The sequence below is a fragment of the Carcharodon carcharias genome, chromosome 19 (genome assembly GCF_017639515.1).
Source record: "Carcharodon carcharias isolate sCarCar2 chromosome 19, sCarCar2.pri, whole genome shotgun sequence".
Classification (NCBI taxonomy): Eukaryota; Metazoa; Chordata; class Chondrichthyes; order Lamniformes; family Lamnidae; genus Carcharodon; species Carcharodon carcharias.
Window position 1 is genome coordinate 4177565 of NC_054485.1, and position 17521 is coordinate 4195085.

The 17521-nt window shown below is 38.8% G+C and overlaps 1 protein-coding gene across 1 annotated transcript; it reads right to left on the bottom strand.

Annotated features, from left to right (window-relative positions):
* Window positions 1-900: 900 nt before the first annotated feature.
* LOC121291716 (interferon lambda receptor 1-like) lies at window positions 901-15737 on the bottom strand. The gene is made up of 7 exons (XM_041213210.1): window positions 15541-15737; window positions 12507-12624; window positions 9481-9656; window positions 8664-8827; window positions 7354-7510; window positions 5965-6095; window positions 901-1904 (listed from the first exon to the last, which is right to left on the bottom strand). Exons 1-7 carry the CDS (start codon window positions 15602-15604, stop codon window positions 1206-1208), a joined length of 1509 nt encoding a protein of 502 aa, XP_041069144.1. The 5' UTR covers window positions 15605-15737; the 3' UTR covers window positions 901-1205.
* Window positions 15738-17521: the final 1784 nt, after the last annotated feature.

Sequence of the window (17521 nt, forward strand, 5' to 3'; positions counted from 1 at the left end):
CAAATGTTTTATGATTCATCTAGTACAATGTAATGCTACATATTGATTTTTGTTTAATCGCTAATGAAGTTAACTATCAAATGATTTGAGTTAATATTTGGGTAGAAAATTGGAGAACTCAAAAGCTTTTTCCCTCTGTTAATTCTCTATCAAGATGAGTAGCACCTGCAATTGCTTAGATCCAAATGTGCCCGTCTCATACGCTGTGGGGTTGAAATCTTTATCAAGCTATTCATGAATTCCAGTGACCACTCCCCCCACCCCACCCTCTCTCTCTTTCCACTGAGTTGTTCATCCAAAACGATGTGCTTCATTTTTCATTACCAACAACTAAGTCAGCTTTGTTTTGATGATTCTCTCCATCATTAAACTCAGGTCTTAAAGAATTGAATCACTTATATGTAGTAGACTTTAACTATTTAGTCCCATTTTTCTATATCTATCTTTTTGAATAACATTTAGATCTGTATTTCACACTATCCCAAGCTATTAAGTTTCCTTTGAACAATTCACTTTTAGGGATCCAACAAATTCAAGCTTATCATTTGTCAACGTTCACTAATTTTCCATCATTGCTCATCTGCTAGCTGTTTTTGCTTGCCATTTAGATTGAAGTGTTATGCCTTACAATACACTTAATTGCTTCAGCTTCCATAAATGATGCATTCATCTTCGTCCATTGCCAATTCTTCATTCTGCTCCAAAGTCATCACTCCCAAATAGTGTCTCACATGATCATTGCTATTAAGGTTAAAGAGATGTGGCAACACAATCCATCCTTGCCCCATCTCAAGCAGCTATGTATGTTCACTGTTTGAATTGATCCTGAACAGCATCTTGGCACAAAACTTATAAAATACCAACTAAATGCATAGTAGATTAATAGCAATAAATGAAAGCTTTAAGGTAATGCCTTCTCTTTAATAGCCACCATTTTTTCTATTAATATTCAAATTTTCAAGAAAATGTAAAAAAAATATTGAAATATAGACACATTACATTAAGGATACTTGGCACCTCAAACTGAAATACTGAAAATTTCTTCATGCTTCTATGTCAGCAGCCTTGTAAATACTTGTGAAATACCTTCAATGTTTCATTGAAAATAGATATTCATATCTACTTAGAAAATAAGGATGTGAAATGTTTATGCAATATACCAATATAAAATTTAGTTTACATAGAAAACAATATTTGCTTCTTCCTCAGTTTCCGTACTCTCCAGGCAGCAGAGTGGAAAACCGGTAAGTAAGGTCACAGGTTTGAAAGTTCAAATCACAAAGTGGTACGTTATTGGTCAAGAGATCATCTTCCTCGTCATCACCAACATCATCGTAATTATCATCATCATTACAACACAGTACCTTTACTGACATTAAAGGGATATCAGCATTGCTGCTTTGTTCATCGTGGTCCAGCACAGAATTAATACAATCACTAGAACATTTGCTATTAAGTATATCAGAAGTAAAGCTGATGGGGTTAGAAACATCAATATTTGATTTAGTCTGTGGTCTGTTGTGCTTTGTACAGTCAGATTCCTGGCTTTGTAGGTCAACAGCACCAATAGTAGAATCAAAAGAGCAATTTGCTTTTTGATACCCTTCTGCAATAAGTGCCTGGTGCTGATCATTATCAAGCATTTCATCTTTGTCTAACATCACTCCATCTGGAATCCATCGTCTATCTGTGTAATCACAGCATTCATTTTCCTCATCACTCTCATCTGTACAGTCAGCATTATCCAAAAAATTGGTTTCTTTCACAAGATTTCTTTCAAGAGCAATATTTTGTTCATACATTTCTGTCTCATTTTTGTCACAGTACGTAATGATTGACAACTTGCATACATCCGGTTGAGTGTCTGCCAACTTCTGTGTAAAAATTGTGGACGTTGTGAAATCCTAATAAAGTAAAACTAGTTTAGTGATAAAGGGAAGGATGCTTTAAAAACAGTAAATGAAATCACTAAAATTTCCTGTCTCATGTCTACAATGCATAAAGTAAATAACAGTTTATTACGGATGTTTTGAGTCTGAGGATAAGTTAAAGAAAACATAAGCACAAGTAAGCACAAAAAGTGCTTAATCGCAGAACATCAATCGCAATCGGCACATATTAAAACACTGGGAAAGCTAAGTCAGACACCAGTACCTGGAGGAATCTGCATATTCTATAAACCTCAGCTCAGATGTCTCTTTATCAGGTTCTGGCAATGACAAGCAAAACTTATCTAAAATATTATAGAAAAGAATTTTAGAGCAAAGAAGGAAAACAGCATAAACCATGAAAAGAAAAACTAAAGATAAATTAAACAAAGTGTTCAGATTCAAGAATATAAACACTGAAGGGAAAAGGGGTAATTAACAGAACTACAAAAAGGTGTGCTAAAATAAAATGAAAGAGCAAGTGACAAAAGACATGGGAAAGATGGAATAGAAGAAAGGAAAATATATAAGATTAAAAGAAAAAAAGAAATGTGGCAAAATATCCTGCAGGCATGTAATTCCTTTAACTTGGGAACCTTAGTCCAAACATTCACTTGTAGACACCAATATTCTGTGAAATTTCTGAAAGGTTGAAACAAGTCCCAAACTTCTAAAATATTTGACCTAATAGAAAATCAAGAGTCAAAAGTGAGAGAGGAACTTAAAACAACCAGAGAAAAAGTACTGGGAAAACTAATCAGATTAAAACTAATGGGACTAAAGACTGACAAATTCTCTGGACTTAATGGCCTGCATCCTAGGGTCTTAAAAGAAGTGGCCACAGAGAAAGTGGATTCATAGGTTGTAATCTTCTAAAATTCCCTAGATTCTGGGAAGGTCCCACTGGATTGGAAAATCACAAACATAACACCTCTATTCATGAAGGGAGACAGAAAGCAGGAAACTATAGGCCAGTTAACCTAATGTCTGTCATTGGGAAAATGCTAGAATCCATTATAAAGGAGGTAGTAACATGACATTTAGAAAATCATGTTTTCTAACATCATTGTAAAAATACAATCGGGCAGAGCCAACATAGTTTTTTGAAAGGGAAATCTTGATTTACAAATTGATCAGAATTCTTTGAGGATATAACAAGCAGGGTGGATTTCCAAAGACATTCAATAAGGTGCCACTAAAAGGTTTGTGCACAAGAGCTCACTGTTGGGGTGATATATTAGTATGGATAGAGGATTGGCTAACTAAGAGGAAACAGAGTCAGGATAAATGGACCATTTTAAGTTGGCAAACTGGACTATTGGAGTGACATAGGGATCAGTGCAGGGACCTCAATTATTTATAATCTATAGTAATGATGTGGATGAAAGGACATACTGTATTACAGCCAAATTTGCAGATGATACAAAGATAGGTAGGAAAGCAAATTTGAGGAGAATACGAAGAGTTGGCAAAGGACTAAAGACAGGTTAAGTGAGTGAGCAAAAATTTGGCAGATGGGAATATAATGTGGAAAAATGTAAAGTTGTCCACTTTGGCAGGAAGAATAGAAGAGCAAAATATGATTTAAATGGAGAGAGTGCAGAACGCAGCGGAACAAGAGGGATCTGGCTTTACTTGTACATGAATCACAAAAAGTTTGCATGAAGGTACAGCAAGCAATTTGGAAGGCAAATTGAACGTTGGCCATTATTGCAAGGGGAATTGAGTATTAAAGTAGGGAAGTTTTGCTACAACTGTACAGGCCAGAGTACTTATACAGTTTTGGTGTCCTTACTTAAGAAAGGATATACTTGCATTGAAAGCAGTTCAGAGAAGGTTTACTGGGTTGACTCCCGGGATGAAGGGGTTGTCTTATGAGGAAAGGTTGAGCAGGTTGGGCCTGCACTCGTGGAGTTTAGAAGAACCTGAAGTGATCTTATTGAAACATAAGATTCTGAGGGGGCTTGACAGGGTGGATGCTGAAAGGACATTTCCCATTGTGGGAAATTTAGAACTTGTGGTGGGCTGTGGGACACAGATTAAAAATAAGGGGTCTCCCATTTATTACAGAGATAAGGAGGAATTTCTTCTCTCAGAGTCATTAGTTTTTGGAAGTGGAGACTGGGTCATAGAATACATCTAGGGCTGAGTTAGATGGATTTTTGATCTACAAGGGAGTCGAAGGTAATCTGGGGTAGGCAAGAAAGTGGAGTTAAGGCCACAATCAGATCAGCCATGATCTTATTGATGCCGGAGCAAGTTCAATGGGCCAAACGGCCAACTCCTACTCCTATTTCTTATGATCTAGTAAAAAATGAGCAAGTTTGTTGAAAGATCCACAGATATATCAAGTACAATAAACCTAGTGGAATTTCAAAGTTCAAGTATATCTTGAAAACAGTCAAATTCACCAATTTATATCCCATTGGATTAGATGCTTTTAGCGGAAGATTCATATGTGGCAACACTATCACATGGTAAATCTCTGCAATTGCTTTTTCAAGTCTAAGTTAAGCTTTTGGTTAAAGATAACACCCCGAATAAAAACAGGAGTAATATAACGTGAAGTTATGTACTTGGTTCTAAACTGATACTCATCTGTGAAGTACTTGACCCTGAGTACAATACTGATCACTATTCCACAGGGAGGGTATTAGTACTCGAGAGGTGCTGTGCTGGGCAACAAAAAAAACCTGGGTCTCAACAAACTAAGTTGGCAGAAAAAAAGTTAAGGATGTTAGAAAACAGAATACTTTAAGGTGATTGAATTCCCTAAAACTCTGGAAAATGACTGAAAATTGACCCAGCCAAATCATTCACACTGACTGGAGTTGGAAAAGTAGTGAATGTTATTTAAAATTAGAAAACAGACAACTGGGAAGAATTGTTTTTATAATGCCATATTGGGGGACAATTTTCAACTGCCACTTATCTACTTCTCACCTGAAAAGGGGGCAACTAGAGGAACATCAGGATGGCATCATGGAAATTTGACACCAAAATTGATTCAATTTTTAGGCGAGCCTTTAAATATGCACCCAGTTTTTTAAAAAAATTGCTCAAGATATGAGCAATAGGGCTAGGCCAGCATTTAATGCCCATTCCTAATTGTCCGAGAGAAGGTGGTATTGAGCCACCACCTTGAATACGACTAAGTGGCTTGCTTGGCCATTTCAGAGGCCAATTAAGTGTCAACCATATTATTGTGGGTCCAGAGTCACATATAGACCAAGCTGGTAGGGTGACATATGTCTTTCCCTAAAGGACATTAGTGAAGCGGATGTCTTCTTATGACAATCCAGTTGTTTCATAGCCATCATGACTCATATTAGTCTTTAGTAAATTCCAGCGTTTATTTACTTAACAGTGCCATGGTGTAATTAGAACTCATATCGCTGGATCATTAGTCTGGACCTCTGGATTACTAGTCCAGCAACAAGATTGATGGGAGATGTTAAGTATGCAAAATGAGGTCTTATGGAGGGTGTCTGACTCCAATCACCATATTCATGTACGAATGGATAGAGTATGCACTGTAACACTAAGTCCAAGTGTGCCAATTGTTGAGAGGCTGCCAGTATGGAACGCTAGAAACCACTCCAAAACATGACCAGGGGAATTTTTGGGAGAGAATTTTTGAGAATTGGGGAGCAAGCTTGGATCCCTACAATAGCTGCACTACATCAGACACAAAAGCCAGCTGATTTTTGGCTTTCCAAATCTGGCAAAGTGTCCTGCAGCTCGCTGGTGAAATTCATATGAGCCACAAATTCAAAAATAGTTGGGTCTCTTGAAAGGTAGCCATGGGCACACTGCCTATTTCACAACTGTTAGGAGTGAAGTATATATATATAAAAAAAACAGGCAGATTGAGATGTAGTGAGAGCGTGCATTTGACAAAAGTCAAGAAAGAGGTAGCTTTTCTGGACCAAATGACCTTTTCTATTTCTTAAAATTCCTATGTCTGTTATCAAAAATGATGCCTCAGTCTATATTAATGACATCAACACAAAGTACTTCGATCAGTTGTACAAACCAAGGCTGCAGGCATTTTCACGCTTGAAGTGACCCAGGCTATTTTTTTCACAATAGCAACTGTTATTGAAATCAGAATGAATACTCCCAGCATTGATCCCATTATGGCTAGATACTTTTCAGTTTGCAGTTCTATGATAAAAAATAATATTAAAATATTTATGTCTTCAGTTATTTACATACAATATCAATTTTCTTGATTAAAGACAATAATCAGCTACAAGTTATTAACGGGGGGGGGTGGCGATAACATTATTACTGTTGGTTAAATGAAATGAATTGTTGACTATTCAAATGCAACAAAACTTAACTTATGATAATAAAGTTCTGTTTCTTGGAACTGGTATAAAACATTAAGTTTTTTCACAAAGAATATAGCCAAATGTTTTTGGATTAATTTTCCAGAATAATATTTAATATCATAATTTGCTTTTAATGAAGGAAACAACATCTCAAATTTGTGCACTCCACAGTCAGTAGCAAGTGAAACATTACAATGTATTTTTAAATGTAGAAAATGCTGACCCAAGAATTTCAGAAAGCCTGAAAGTTCCCAAAATTGGCCCTGAATTGCAGTTTTTCATATTCAAAAACATATAGTTACACTGAAAATGCAGGTCTGTCACTAAAGCTGCAGATACTCCTAAAAATCTTTTACTTGTTTCTGTTCCTCTTTCAATACAAGTACATGAAAGACTGAATGGAAATACAAATACTGAATGGAACAAGATTCATCTTCCCCAGATTTGGTCTTGGAAATGTTGGCTTTTTGACACTTTGGTTTTTTTTTTGGTATTTTATAACCTGCAACGCAAATGGACATTAAAACTTTTCATTTCTGAAGTATGGGGCTATCTTCAATTGTGCTGAAACCCCTTCCAGTTTGTTATTTTGAGAGTTAATTCTTTTTACCTCATTTCAAAACTAATTTCTTCTAGACAGGAGTTAGCCTATTACTGGGAGAAGAAAAAAAAGTCTTAAGTATTTTCTTTTGGAAAAGAAAGTTTAAATTAATAGCAAGTTAGGCATTTAATCCCGATCTAACTGACCAGTCGGGTTTGCATAAATTTGAGGAAGCATTGGTGACTTGCTGGATATGTATAAATGACATATTATAACCTATTCAGAAACGCAAACTCTGCCAATAACAATTCTTTGTGGACAAAACATTCTCTATGGGCAGGCATTTAGTGAAAGTCAGATATTACCACAAGAAGTCAGGAGGAGCATCAGAGAAATCTGACAAATCTAGCTGTTTTTAATTATTTCCAAGAGCACAGGCATAGAATGACAATAGAAAGAGTGCAGAAACACATCCTCCCAACTGACAGGAATGTGAGAAAAAAAAGTTCATACAACACCCACAGATATCAGAATAAGACAAACGTACCTTTTGACTTCAAACTGAAACAATATGGCGTAGAGAAATTGCTATATTTCAAAAGACTCTTGTCAATGGACCTGGCAGATATGCAATTATTATTGCCACGCAATTCACTTCTTTGAATTTCCACTGAGTTTTTAATTAAACTTTGTTTGATTGGTCTCTGCCAGAAAGAAAAGAGAGTAATGTAAATTTGGACATCTTTAACTTTACTACTGGAATTCCACATTGAACAGATGTGTTTAACATTATTGGCTGTCCCGTTTCTCCACTGGTGTAAAGGTCATCAACAAATCAACTGCTTAATCTTGAACTCTCACAAGCGATGCATTTGAAAGTTGGCATTCAGTATTTTGTTTCAGGAACAAAACAAAGTGCCACAAAATGATTAATATAAACAAAGTGCCACAAAATGATTAATATAAACAAAGTGCCACAAAATGAATATAGAGTTAGACTCTTGCCATTTTCTAGTTCACAAGTCTCTGAGAGCTTGGTTCGGTGTCCAAAAATACCCGGCATAGGGTTGGTACTTCTCCACTAGTAAAGGATGGAATAAGGACCAAGAGAAAAAGATATGAGTCATCCTGGGCATCTTATAGTTGGCTGGCTCAGAACATTGCTGCCAGAAACACGGGAGTAGGTGCCACACTTACTGCTTTAATCAGGGTAAAGTGCACTGAACAGAAACAAAAATAAAATATTAACAGTAAACAGAAATTATTTCACTTGAGAGGACTAAATACTTGAGTTGGTGAAATTCATTTTGTGGCATTGTTTTTAAACATACAATTACAAAGCATTTACAGCACAGGAGAAGAGATTGTTCAGCCCAACAGGTCCATGTTCCACGTGAGCCTCTTCCCACCACTTTTCAACTACCTGACTTGGATAACTTTATTTCTTTCTCCCTTATGTGCTTATCTCAGGTATGTCAAGTAAAGTTTCTACTCTCTTCCATGACCTGGGCTGTGCTGACACTTCATTTAGGGGACATTGAGCCAATATTGAATGGAAAATATCCCTCACCAAAACTAACTGCAAATGACCATGTTGCAAAAACACATCAAATAACAATCAACAGTATATCAAGATACTATAAAATATTGTTAAAAATCAAATAAATCATCAGGAATCCCAATTAAAAACCTGTCAGGATTCAAGTTCCACAAAGGATAACATTCTGGAATGCAGTATATTTCAATGTTGTAAAGGTGATGCTCCACTAAATTGCAATAAAAGCCAGGATGACAAGATACTCTGTTGCTGCTACTGCTTTATCTTAAGATGTCAAGGTTCAATAAATTAGTACATACCTTGATATGTTCATCCTTATCCCAGATTTTCAATTCATAGGTCAGTTTTTTTAGCAGACATGCTTCGAGCACCTTTTCTTTGCATGGTGCTAAATTAAATCGAAGATGCATTGTTACAGATTCTTCCCCTAAAACTACCTTCACTTGAGGTGCACCTAGTTCCACTTTAAAGAAAGAGAGATTTGGCAATATATTATACAGTTGTATTTAGTATAACACAGCAGTTAATAATTTCTATTTGGACATCAAGATAGAAGCAGCATCCCATTTAAACAAACCATCAAACTCAATTAAAACCACTTTAAATAGAATGCGTTGATTTCAATTCCGAACAAGAAGTATTAGGTGCTTATTGGGGAGATTAGAGTTGCCATCTATCCAGTTTGTGAGTGGCATGACCAGAAATTTCCAATTTCCTCTGTCTCTCAAAACTGAGACACATTTATTTAGGCATATTTTAAATATCATTAATAGCCCTCCCCTTTTTAAAAAGAAAACACATGATCTAGAAATCTAGAAGTGCAAGTGCATATTAATTCATTTTGAAAAAAGGCATTAATGATGCCAGTGCACATCTAAAAAGGAAATCTAACTGAAATTACTATTCTAGATCTGATTGAAACACATAGGAAAAAGAAAGAATTACTTGAAGTAAGTGTATCTTCCTTGGCATGGTAATAATCCTGTCAACAGACCCTACTTGAAGGTATGCTGCAGGAATAACATTTACACCTAAAGGTCTAGGATAAGATCACTATTTAATATTTACATAGCAAGTTGATTCAATGTTCCAGTTTGTGAATAATAAATTCTGTACCATCATAGAAGGGAGTAAACACATTAGACTGTTTCCAAATAACTGCAGTTTCGGGTAAAATGCTTCTCACTCTGGCTTGATACCGAGTGTAACAATTTTTAATTGTGCATGTAACATCACAGCCTTCTTCAGATGGAAATGTGCAATTAGCAGGTTGAAACCAAACATCCTCGGGCCTGAAAGATGAATATAAATAACAGTTTGTACACAATGTTTTAATTTTTTTCCTAAGTGTCACAGTATATGCACTAAATGTACATTCACCATTTATTATACAGTACACACTTCAGAATTTAAACATCGCACCATTTAAGTTAGCAAAGTACTCTTCATGGAGTTTTTATTGGATTGTATAGTATTTTGATTTAAAAATTACTGCAACTTTGATAAAGATACAACATAAATACAGAAAAGTTCACAAAAAATCAGTACAGCTTGGTACAAAACAAAAAAAAAATCCACATAGAAAGTAACAGAAGCACAATATAAACAGTTAATATATAAGCAAGGGTTAGTCTTCTCATCAATATAGAAATGGCACAAAATACCCTTTAAAGACAGAATAAAATTCTACCACTTACCAAAGTTCCCTCTCCCTTAAACTCCCAATTTATCACACTATCCTCACATATGATTTCAGGTTTGCTCTGCTTTTCTACTAAGTTCTTTATCTTAACTGCTGTTCAGGATAAGAAGCAACAACGATATTCCACCAGCCATCCTAATATGCCTTCTGGAGCCGTAGTTTCCTTTGTGTACCAACTTTAGCTAAAAAAAGATGTGATTATAAAGCAAAGGCAGCCTGCTGACATTCACTACTACTTTATTTGCTAAAATTAGGGGAGAGAGGAAAACAGACCATCCAGTGGTCAGCCAAACCTGACACAGGTAGAAACAACCTAAAGGCAAGCAATACGTTCCTTTGGTTTGGCAGGCAGCTTGTAGCCCAGGAGTCCCGAGAGCAGAAAATAAGAGGTCATATGCAACCAAGCAGGTACAGTTCTCTTGACTGCCTGCAAGGAAGCATCTCCCTACTTGACAGAATGCGGTCCTCCTGAAAACAAAAGTATGATGAACCACACATGGCTCCAAGTGAATGCAGAATACCATCAATCTGCAGCACAGCTTTGCAGGCTCATGGTACAAGTCTAGCACTACCAACTCCCAAACACAACTGCCTACCTATTGACAATAAAGAATAATGACCCACTTTAGCACAATAACTAGCGGGCAACAGCTCTCTTCTTTTCCAGTTACCATGGCCTCTTGTGCATCCTTTGCCCCATCATTGCTGCCTGTACCTTTACCTGTCTGGAACCCAAACTCTGGAGTTTCCTCCACAAACCTCTCTGCCTTTCTCTCCTTTGTTAAATTCTACTTCTTTGTCCAAGCCTTTGCTCACCCAATCTAATATCTCCATCTGTGGTTTAGTGTCAAATTTTGTTTGAAGTTCCTTAAGATATTTTTATTTGATTAACAATGTTAAATAAGTGCAAGCTGTTGTGTACGAGGCTCAACTGAACTCAAAAACAAAAGAATATGTCATTTAAGTCCATAAAACCACTATGCTCTCACTGCACATACGACTGTGACAAGAAACCTTAAGATCATTATGTCCTCTGGAAGTACCACACAAGTGATTGGGGTACAGTTGGAGTGGTATTTGCAGCTTTAGGTTTCCCCGTGGTGAAGAGGCATTACATATTGAGTGTGATGTGAATTCACCAAGGAGGGAAACTATGGGGAGAATTTTAGCACATAATGAATGGGAAGGGTTTGGGTCTAATGTTAAAATTTTGAAAAATCTGAGTCCCAACCTCAACCTGCCCACTTGCAGGTATAACAGGCAAAGCAAGGATCAGGCAGCCAATGTGATCCAAGGTGGTGGATTGACTATTTATCCAATTTAATGAGACTGAAAGCATCCCATATTAAAAAAAACTGAAAATATTAGAAACCCAGCAAGTCTGGCAGTACCTTGGAGGAGAGAAACAGAGTTTCAGGTCAATGACCATTTATCAGAATGTCTGACAAAGGGTGATCGACCTGAAGCATTAACTGGTTCTCTCCTCACAGATAGCAGGTCTGGCAGTGAGTATTTGTAACATTTTATGTTCTTTTTTTCAAATTTTCAGCATCTGCAGTATTTAGCCCCTGTTTTACAGTCTGATTTAACCTACTTTGCAGGTTTAACTGTGGGTGGCTTAGTTTTGCAAGCCTCAGGAAACCCAAGCAGCTGAAGTGAGGTGAGGACAGTTGAGCAGAAGTTAAACACCTGAACAGTAATGCCTGTGCTGCGAAGACTTCTGGGTTTCCTGTTTGAAACTTCATATCCCACTACCTATGTAACCTACCCCTGTTAACATCCAGGCCTATGGGCATGAGTGCAGCCACAGGGCATAAAACTATTTCCACTGGAGCAAAAATTGACTGTGTGAAGATTCAATTTAAGTTTTTAAGATTTTAAAGGGCTTTGGTGAGGTGAATAGGGAAGCACTGTTTCCCCTGAGTCAATGATAAGGGTTAGCAAACTGGGATCATTACTAAGGGGAAGGAGATAGACTGGATGACATTTCTTGACACGAGGACTGTTAGGAATGAAGAGGATTTTGCTGCAGTGGGTGGTTGAGGCAGAAGCTATATGTATTAATTAAAGATGCGGGGTTGGGCGGCGGTGGGGTGTCTTAGAAGCATACATCCACTAAAGAATACATACCTGTACAAAGAAAAATAGTTAAAAAGAAATAAAACAGTAATACCGTGCTTTTAGAAAGGAAGCTCAAGATTCCAAACAGTACGAAGCTGTCCAAGTAGGTACAGCAAAACCTGCTGCCAAGTCTGGTGTTTAAAGCCAGAGCTCTAGATTCTACAGCATGCATACCACTCGAGCCCCTGTGTGAGCTTCCATTTATTTTGCCATGAAATTCCAAACTATAGATGGCACCCAATATCAAAACGTGCTAAAGGAAAGTTCATTACAAAGAGGAAACAATTTAAACAAAAAGGTAATTTAATTCTACAATTACTTTATCTCCACTTTGTACAATGTTTCAGGAGAATGTTCTACTGGGGGTGTCCAGGTCAAAAATAGGCTGAAATTCTTTGAACTCAGGGTCACATTTTGTGAAGACATCAACACATTACCTGAAGACAATAAGACAAAAGAACAATAAGGGAAAAAGTAATAATATGAGCACCACATATACTGGTTAATCAATAGAAAAATAAATATTTCCAGGCTACACACGATCTTCAAGTAAGAGGAAAAACATTAGAATGTGCTTTTATTTGAGTCAGTAATCCCAAATAATGAGGTTAAGCAACCCATTATATTTTGAAGAAAAACTCTTGACATGAGCAGTTTTATGAATACTTGCAAGAGAAGTTACTGTCGTTGAAATCCAGCAACAATCTTAACTACCAACATACGTTAGAAGCTCAGTATATCGAATTCAGATGCTGTTGTAACTCAGAAAGAAATCATCTCATTCACAAAACACTTGGAACATGATTAGACAAGTGCAGATAGGCAGCTTTAAAAAAAAGTATCTGCGGCTACAGCACAATAGATGAACAAAAAGACAGGAAATAGGGCAAGTAATAACATGACCATCAGCAGAAATCTTGAGTCTGAGCAAAGTACAGAAAGCAAAGAATTCAGATGGTTCCCACTAAGGCCATACTGTTTCAAAATCCATGGATACAATTATTTAGAACCACTAGTTCAATACTGTTCCTTAAATACAAGGTATTTATAAAACCCACTAGTGTATGACATTCAGAGGTGGGGGTTCCACTTTGGGCACAGTGATCAGGTATAAAGTGCACTGGTTCTGAGAAGGTCTTTTTCTCAAGTTTCCATTCAAATTCATTTGTGTATTGTCAAATACAAAACCTGCAATTGAGCAGAGGTTTTCGAACGTGATTCTTATTTTAAATTTGACTTAGAGCAGTTTGAATAATACTGAAGATGGATCTCAAAAAAAATAAGCATTTTACATCAGTGTCTAATCCATTATCAGTGAGTAACCCACTTCTAAATTTCTGAAAATAACTTTAAAAAAGTGCTATTTGCTAGTTATATTTGTGTACAATAGTCAGTATCTTTGTAAATTAAAAAAAAATTAAAAATCTTTTAAAGCCTGCCTAAATGTACTCAAGACTAAGAGAGCCCATTTAATTTTGGGTTTCCTCGAAGGCCTGCAATTAACAGAAACAGGCAATTCATTTACTTAGGGACATGACCAATAGTGTGGGTGGCATAGGCTTCAATTGCAATGGTTTTTAAACTGGCACAAAACCTCATGGAAACTCAAGTTGTGCTAAAGATATTGTGTGCTTTAAATCCACAGACTTCTGCACTGGATTACCAATTGAGTGACTTGCACTACAAAAATCTGCACAATCGAGGAGAATTCCAGGCCATAGAATTTACTGCAGAACTTTGCAGCCACTTCAATAAAAACTGCAACAAAATTGCAAATCATATAAATATTAATGAAAATTCAATATTACTATTGGCCACAGCATAAAAACTACTGTTGAAAATAAAGTGGGAAAACATAAATATTTTATCTTCAATCACTACCCTTTCCAAGGCATCATTACCCACTAACTACTTACACACAGACATACATAGTGTTTTATTTTACAAGCCCTAGGAAACACTTGTATAAACTAACCTCCATCCAGAAACACCCATCTTGCACCACTTACCACCCAACACCAAAATGTGCATTTATAAAGCAAACCTCTTCTCGAAGAACATCTTTGGTGTGTTTTACAAGAGGAGAATCAAGAGACTACCACAAAAGTTATTTCCCAGCTCTACTTTTTCTGCTCTTGTCTGGTAGTACCCCACTACAAATCATTTGCACCCTCTGCCACTTTAAGTTTCTTGGCCCTCCTCCTTTATACTATGGACATATAATCCCTCTACACCGCCAATTCCACCAGGATGTCTTACTCACTTCAACTTCCTCCTTGAACGTTAGGCTTTGGGTCTACCATCCTCCACCTAACCAACTTCTTTTCACATTAGACAACTTTTTTCTCGAATGCACTGCTCACAGGTCTTCTGGGTCCCCATTACCCCCAGATAAAAGGTGCCACTAATGAAACTTGCATGGGTCCTAGCTATGCCTGCCTTCATGTGGGCCACATTGAATATTCTTTGCTCCAGTCTTTTTCATCCCCTCCCTAACCTTCTCTTCCATTATAGGTACACCCACAGTGCTGTTAGGGAGGTAGTGTCAGGATTTTGACAGTGACAGAGAAGGAACTGATATATTTCCAAGTCAGGATGGAGAGTGGCCTGGAGGGAAACTTCCAGTTGGTGTTCCCATGTGTCTGCTGCCCTTGTCCTTTTAAGTCTTGGGTTTGAAAGATGCTGTCTAAGGAGCCTTGGTGAGTTCTGGCAGTACGTCTTGTAGATGGTACACACTGCTGCCACTGTGCATTGGTGGTGCAGGGAGTGAATGTTTGTGGATGTGGTACAAGCGGGGCTGCTTCGCCCTGGGTGGTGTCGAGCTTCTTGAGTGTTGTGGGAGCTGCACTCATCCAGGCAAGTGGGGAGTTTTCCATCCCACTCCTGACTTGTGCCTTGTAGATGGTGGACAGGCTTTGGGCAGTCAGGAGGTGAGTTGCTCACCGCAGGATTGCTCATATTGATGGCCCTTATTTTTGCTCTTCCCGACGAGTTGAAAATACATTCTCTCCGTGCCCACTCTATCAAAACCTTTCATGGTTTTTTTAAAAAAAAAACCTCTATTAAGTTACGCCGTCAGCCTTCTTTTCTTTTTTTTTTAAAAAAAAAGAGTGCCAGCCTGTTCAGACTTCCCTAATCACTTTAAACCTCCCGGCGCCGCTAGCATCGGTGTGAACCTTTGTGACAGCCTCTTCTCCGTCTCGGCCTCGGCCTCGGCCTCGGCCTCGGCCGCCGCCGCCGCCGCCGCCGCCGCAATCCTCCATCTTCTAACCAGAACACCAAGAGGCGGGCGCGTTAAATTTCAGCGGCCCCGAACTGAAACGCGAGGAAGGGGAAGGAGACCATGACTGTACCGAGCACGTGAATGATGAGGAGGTAAGGGAATTTGGAGCCGCCTTCGTGCCAGGGCGCTGCCATCTTCACCGCCGATCATCTTGCCTCTCAGCCACTGCCACCGTCCGCCATGATGCCTCCTCGACGCTCATTGGCCGAGCCTGACGCCGTTGACCCGTGGGCGGGGAGGTCACGGGGAGGTCCCTCACGGGCAGCCGGGCCCGCCCCCCCCTCGTCACCAGGCAACCGAGGCCCAGTTGAGAGGGAGAAGCCTCGGTCGAGAGGAACCCGCTCCGACTGAACCGACCGTGCGAGGGAAGCAAAAAAAAAAAACAAACCACAACAAAATATCGTCTTTTAACAGGTGGATGTTGTCGCTGAATTTGAACCTTTAAAAAAAAAAAAAATGTGGTTTTTGTTTTCGGCTTGATGGGCGGAGAGGATCAGTTATTTCTGGGCCAGGATGTGGTCGCTGCTTAGCACATTCCTCAGATAATATCACCACCTTCAACCCCTCTTTGTCCTTTTGTCTGTGACATCTTCTGGTTGTCTCCACCTATCCCTGGTCCTCTATCCCAGCTCTACCTGTCCCCCCCCACCCCTTAAACCAGCTTATATTTCACCTCTCTTCTATTTTTCCTCAGTTCTGTTGAAGAGTCATACGGACTCGAAACGTTAACTGTGCCCCTCTCCGCCGATGCTGCCGGACCCGCTGAGTATCTCCGGGTATTTTTGTTTCTGTTTTGGATTTCCGGCATCCGCAGTTTTTTTTGCTTTTATCTGTGGTCGCTGCTTCTCGGATTTCCCTGGAAGGATGTTGAATGCCGGCACGGTTTAGAATCACATAGTTCCCAGCCACCTCTTCGTTCTTACGTAATGCTTTCTTCAGGTTTGCCCCACAATTTGGAAGTACGGGGTATGTTGCCTCATGTGTACTGAGGACGGCAAATTCCTTCACCTTGTTGCACACCTGATAACCTGTTGTTTTTGCATTAGTGTTGAAGTTGATGGCAGCCCAAGGCTCTACTGTTTGTGCCAGTGCAGCAATCAAATATTTGTGCATCCAAATTGTTCACTTCAGTGTATTGCTTGGGTAGTTTTATTCTAAATTGTATCGTGTCCAACTGCCAACCAAGATCACCTAAACAGCCAACACCATTCATGACTGATAAAAGCAAAAAACTGCGGATGCTGGATGTGGCAGGACTGCAGAGCTTAGATCTGATCTCAGCAGGTCTGGCAGCATCTGCAGAGAGGAACACAGTTAACGTTTCGAGACCATATGATTCTTCAACAGAACTAAGTAAAAATGGAAAAGAGGTGAAATATAAACTGGTTTAAGCGGGGGGGGGGGGGGTGGGGGGGGGGGGGGGCGGCGTTGTGGTGGGACAGGTAGAGCTGGATAGAGAGCCAGTGATAGGTGGAGATAGCCAAAAGATGTCATAGACAAAAGGCCAAAGAGGTGTTGAAGATGGTGATATTTTCTAAGGAATGTGCTAATTAAGGGTAGAAAGCAGGACAAGCAAGGTACAGATAGCCCTAGTGGGGATGGGGTGGGGTGAAGGAATCGATCAAGTCTAAAAGGTAGAGATCAAACAATGGATGGAAATAGATGGGAAAAGAAAAATCTATGTAAATTATTGGAAAAAAAGGGGGGATCAGAAAGGGGGTGGGGGTGGGGATGGAGGAGAGAGTTCATGATCTAACATTGTTGAACTCAATATTCAGTCCGGAAGGCTATAAAGTGCCTAGTCGGAAGATGAGGTGCTGTTTGCTTTTAGCTTCACTGGAACAATGCAGCAGGCCAAGGACGGACATCTGGGCATGAGAGTAGGATATTGAGTCCAACAATTTTAGATCATGAACTCTCTCCTCCATCCCCACCCCCTTTTCGATCCCCCCCTTTTTCCAATAATTTATAGATTTTTCTTTTCCCACCTATTTCCATTATTTTTAAATGTATTTCCATCCATTGCTTTATCTCTACCTTTTAGCCTATTT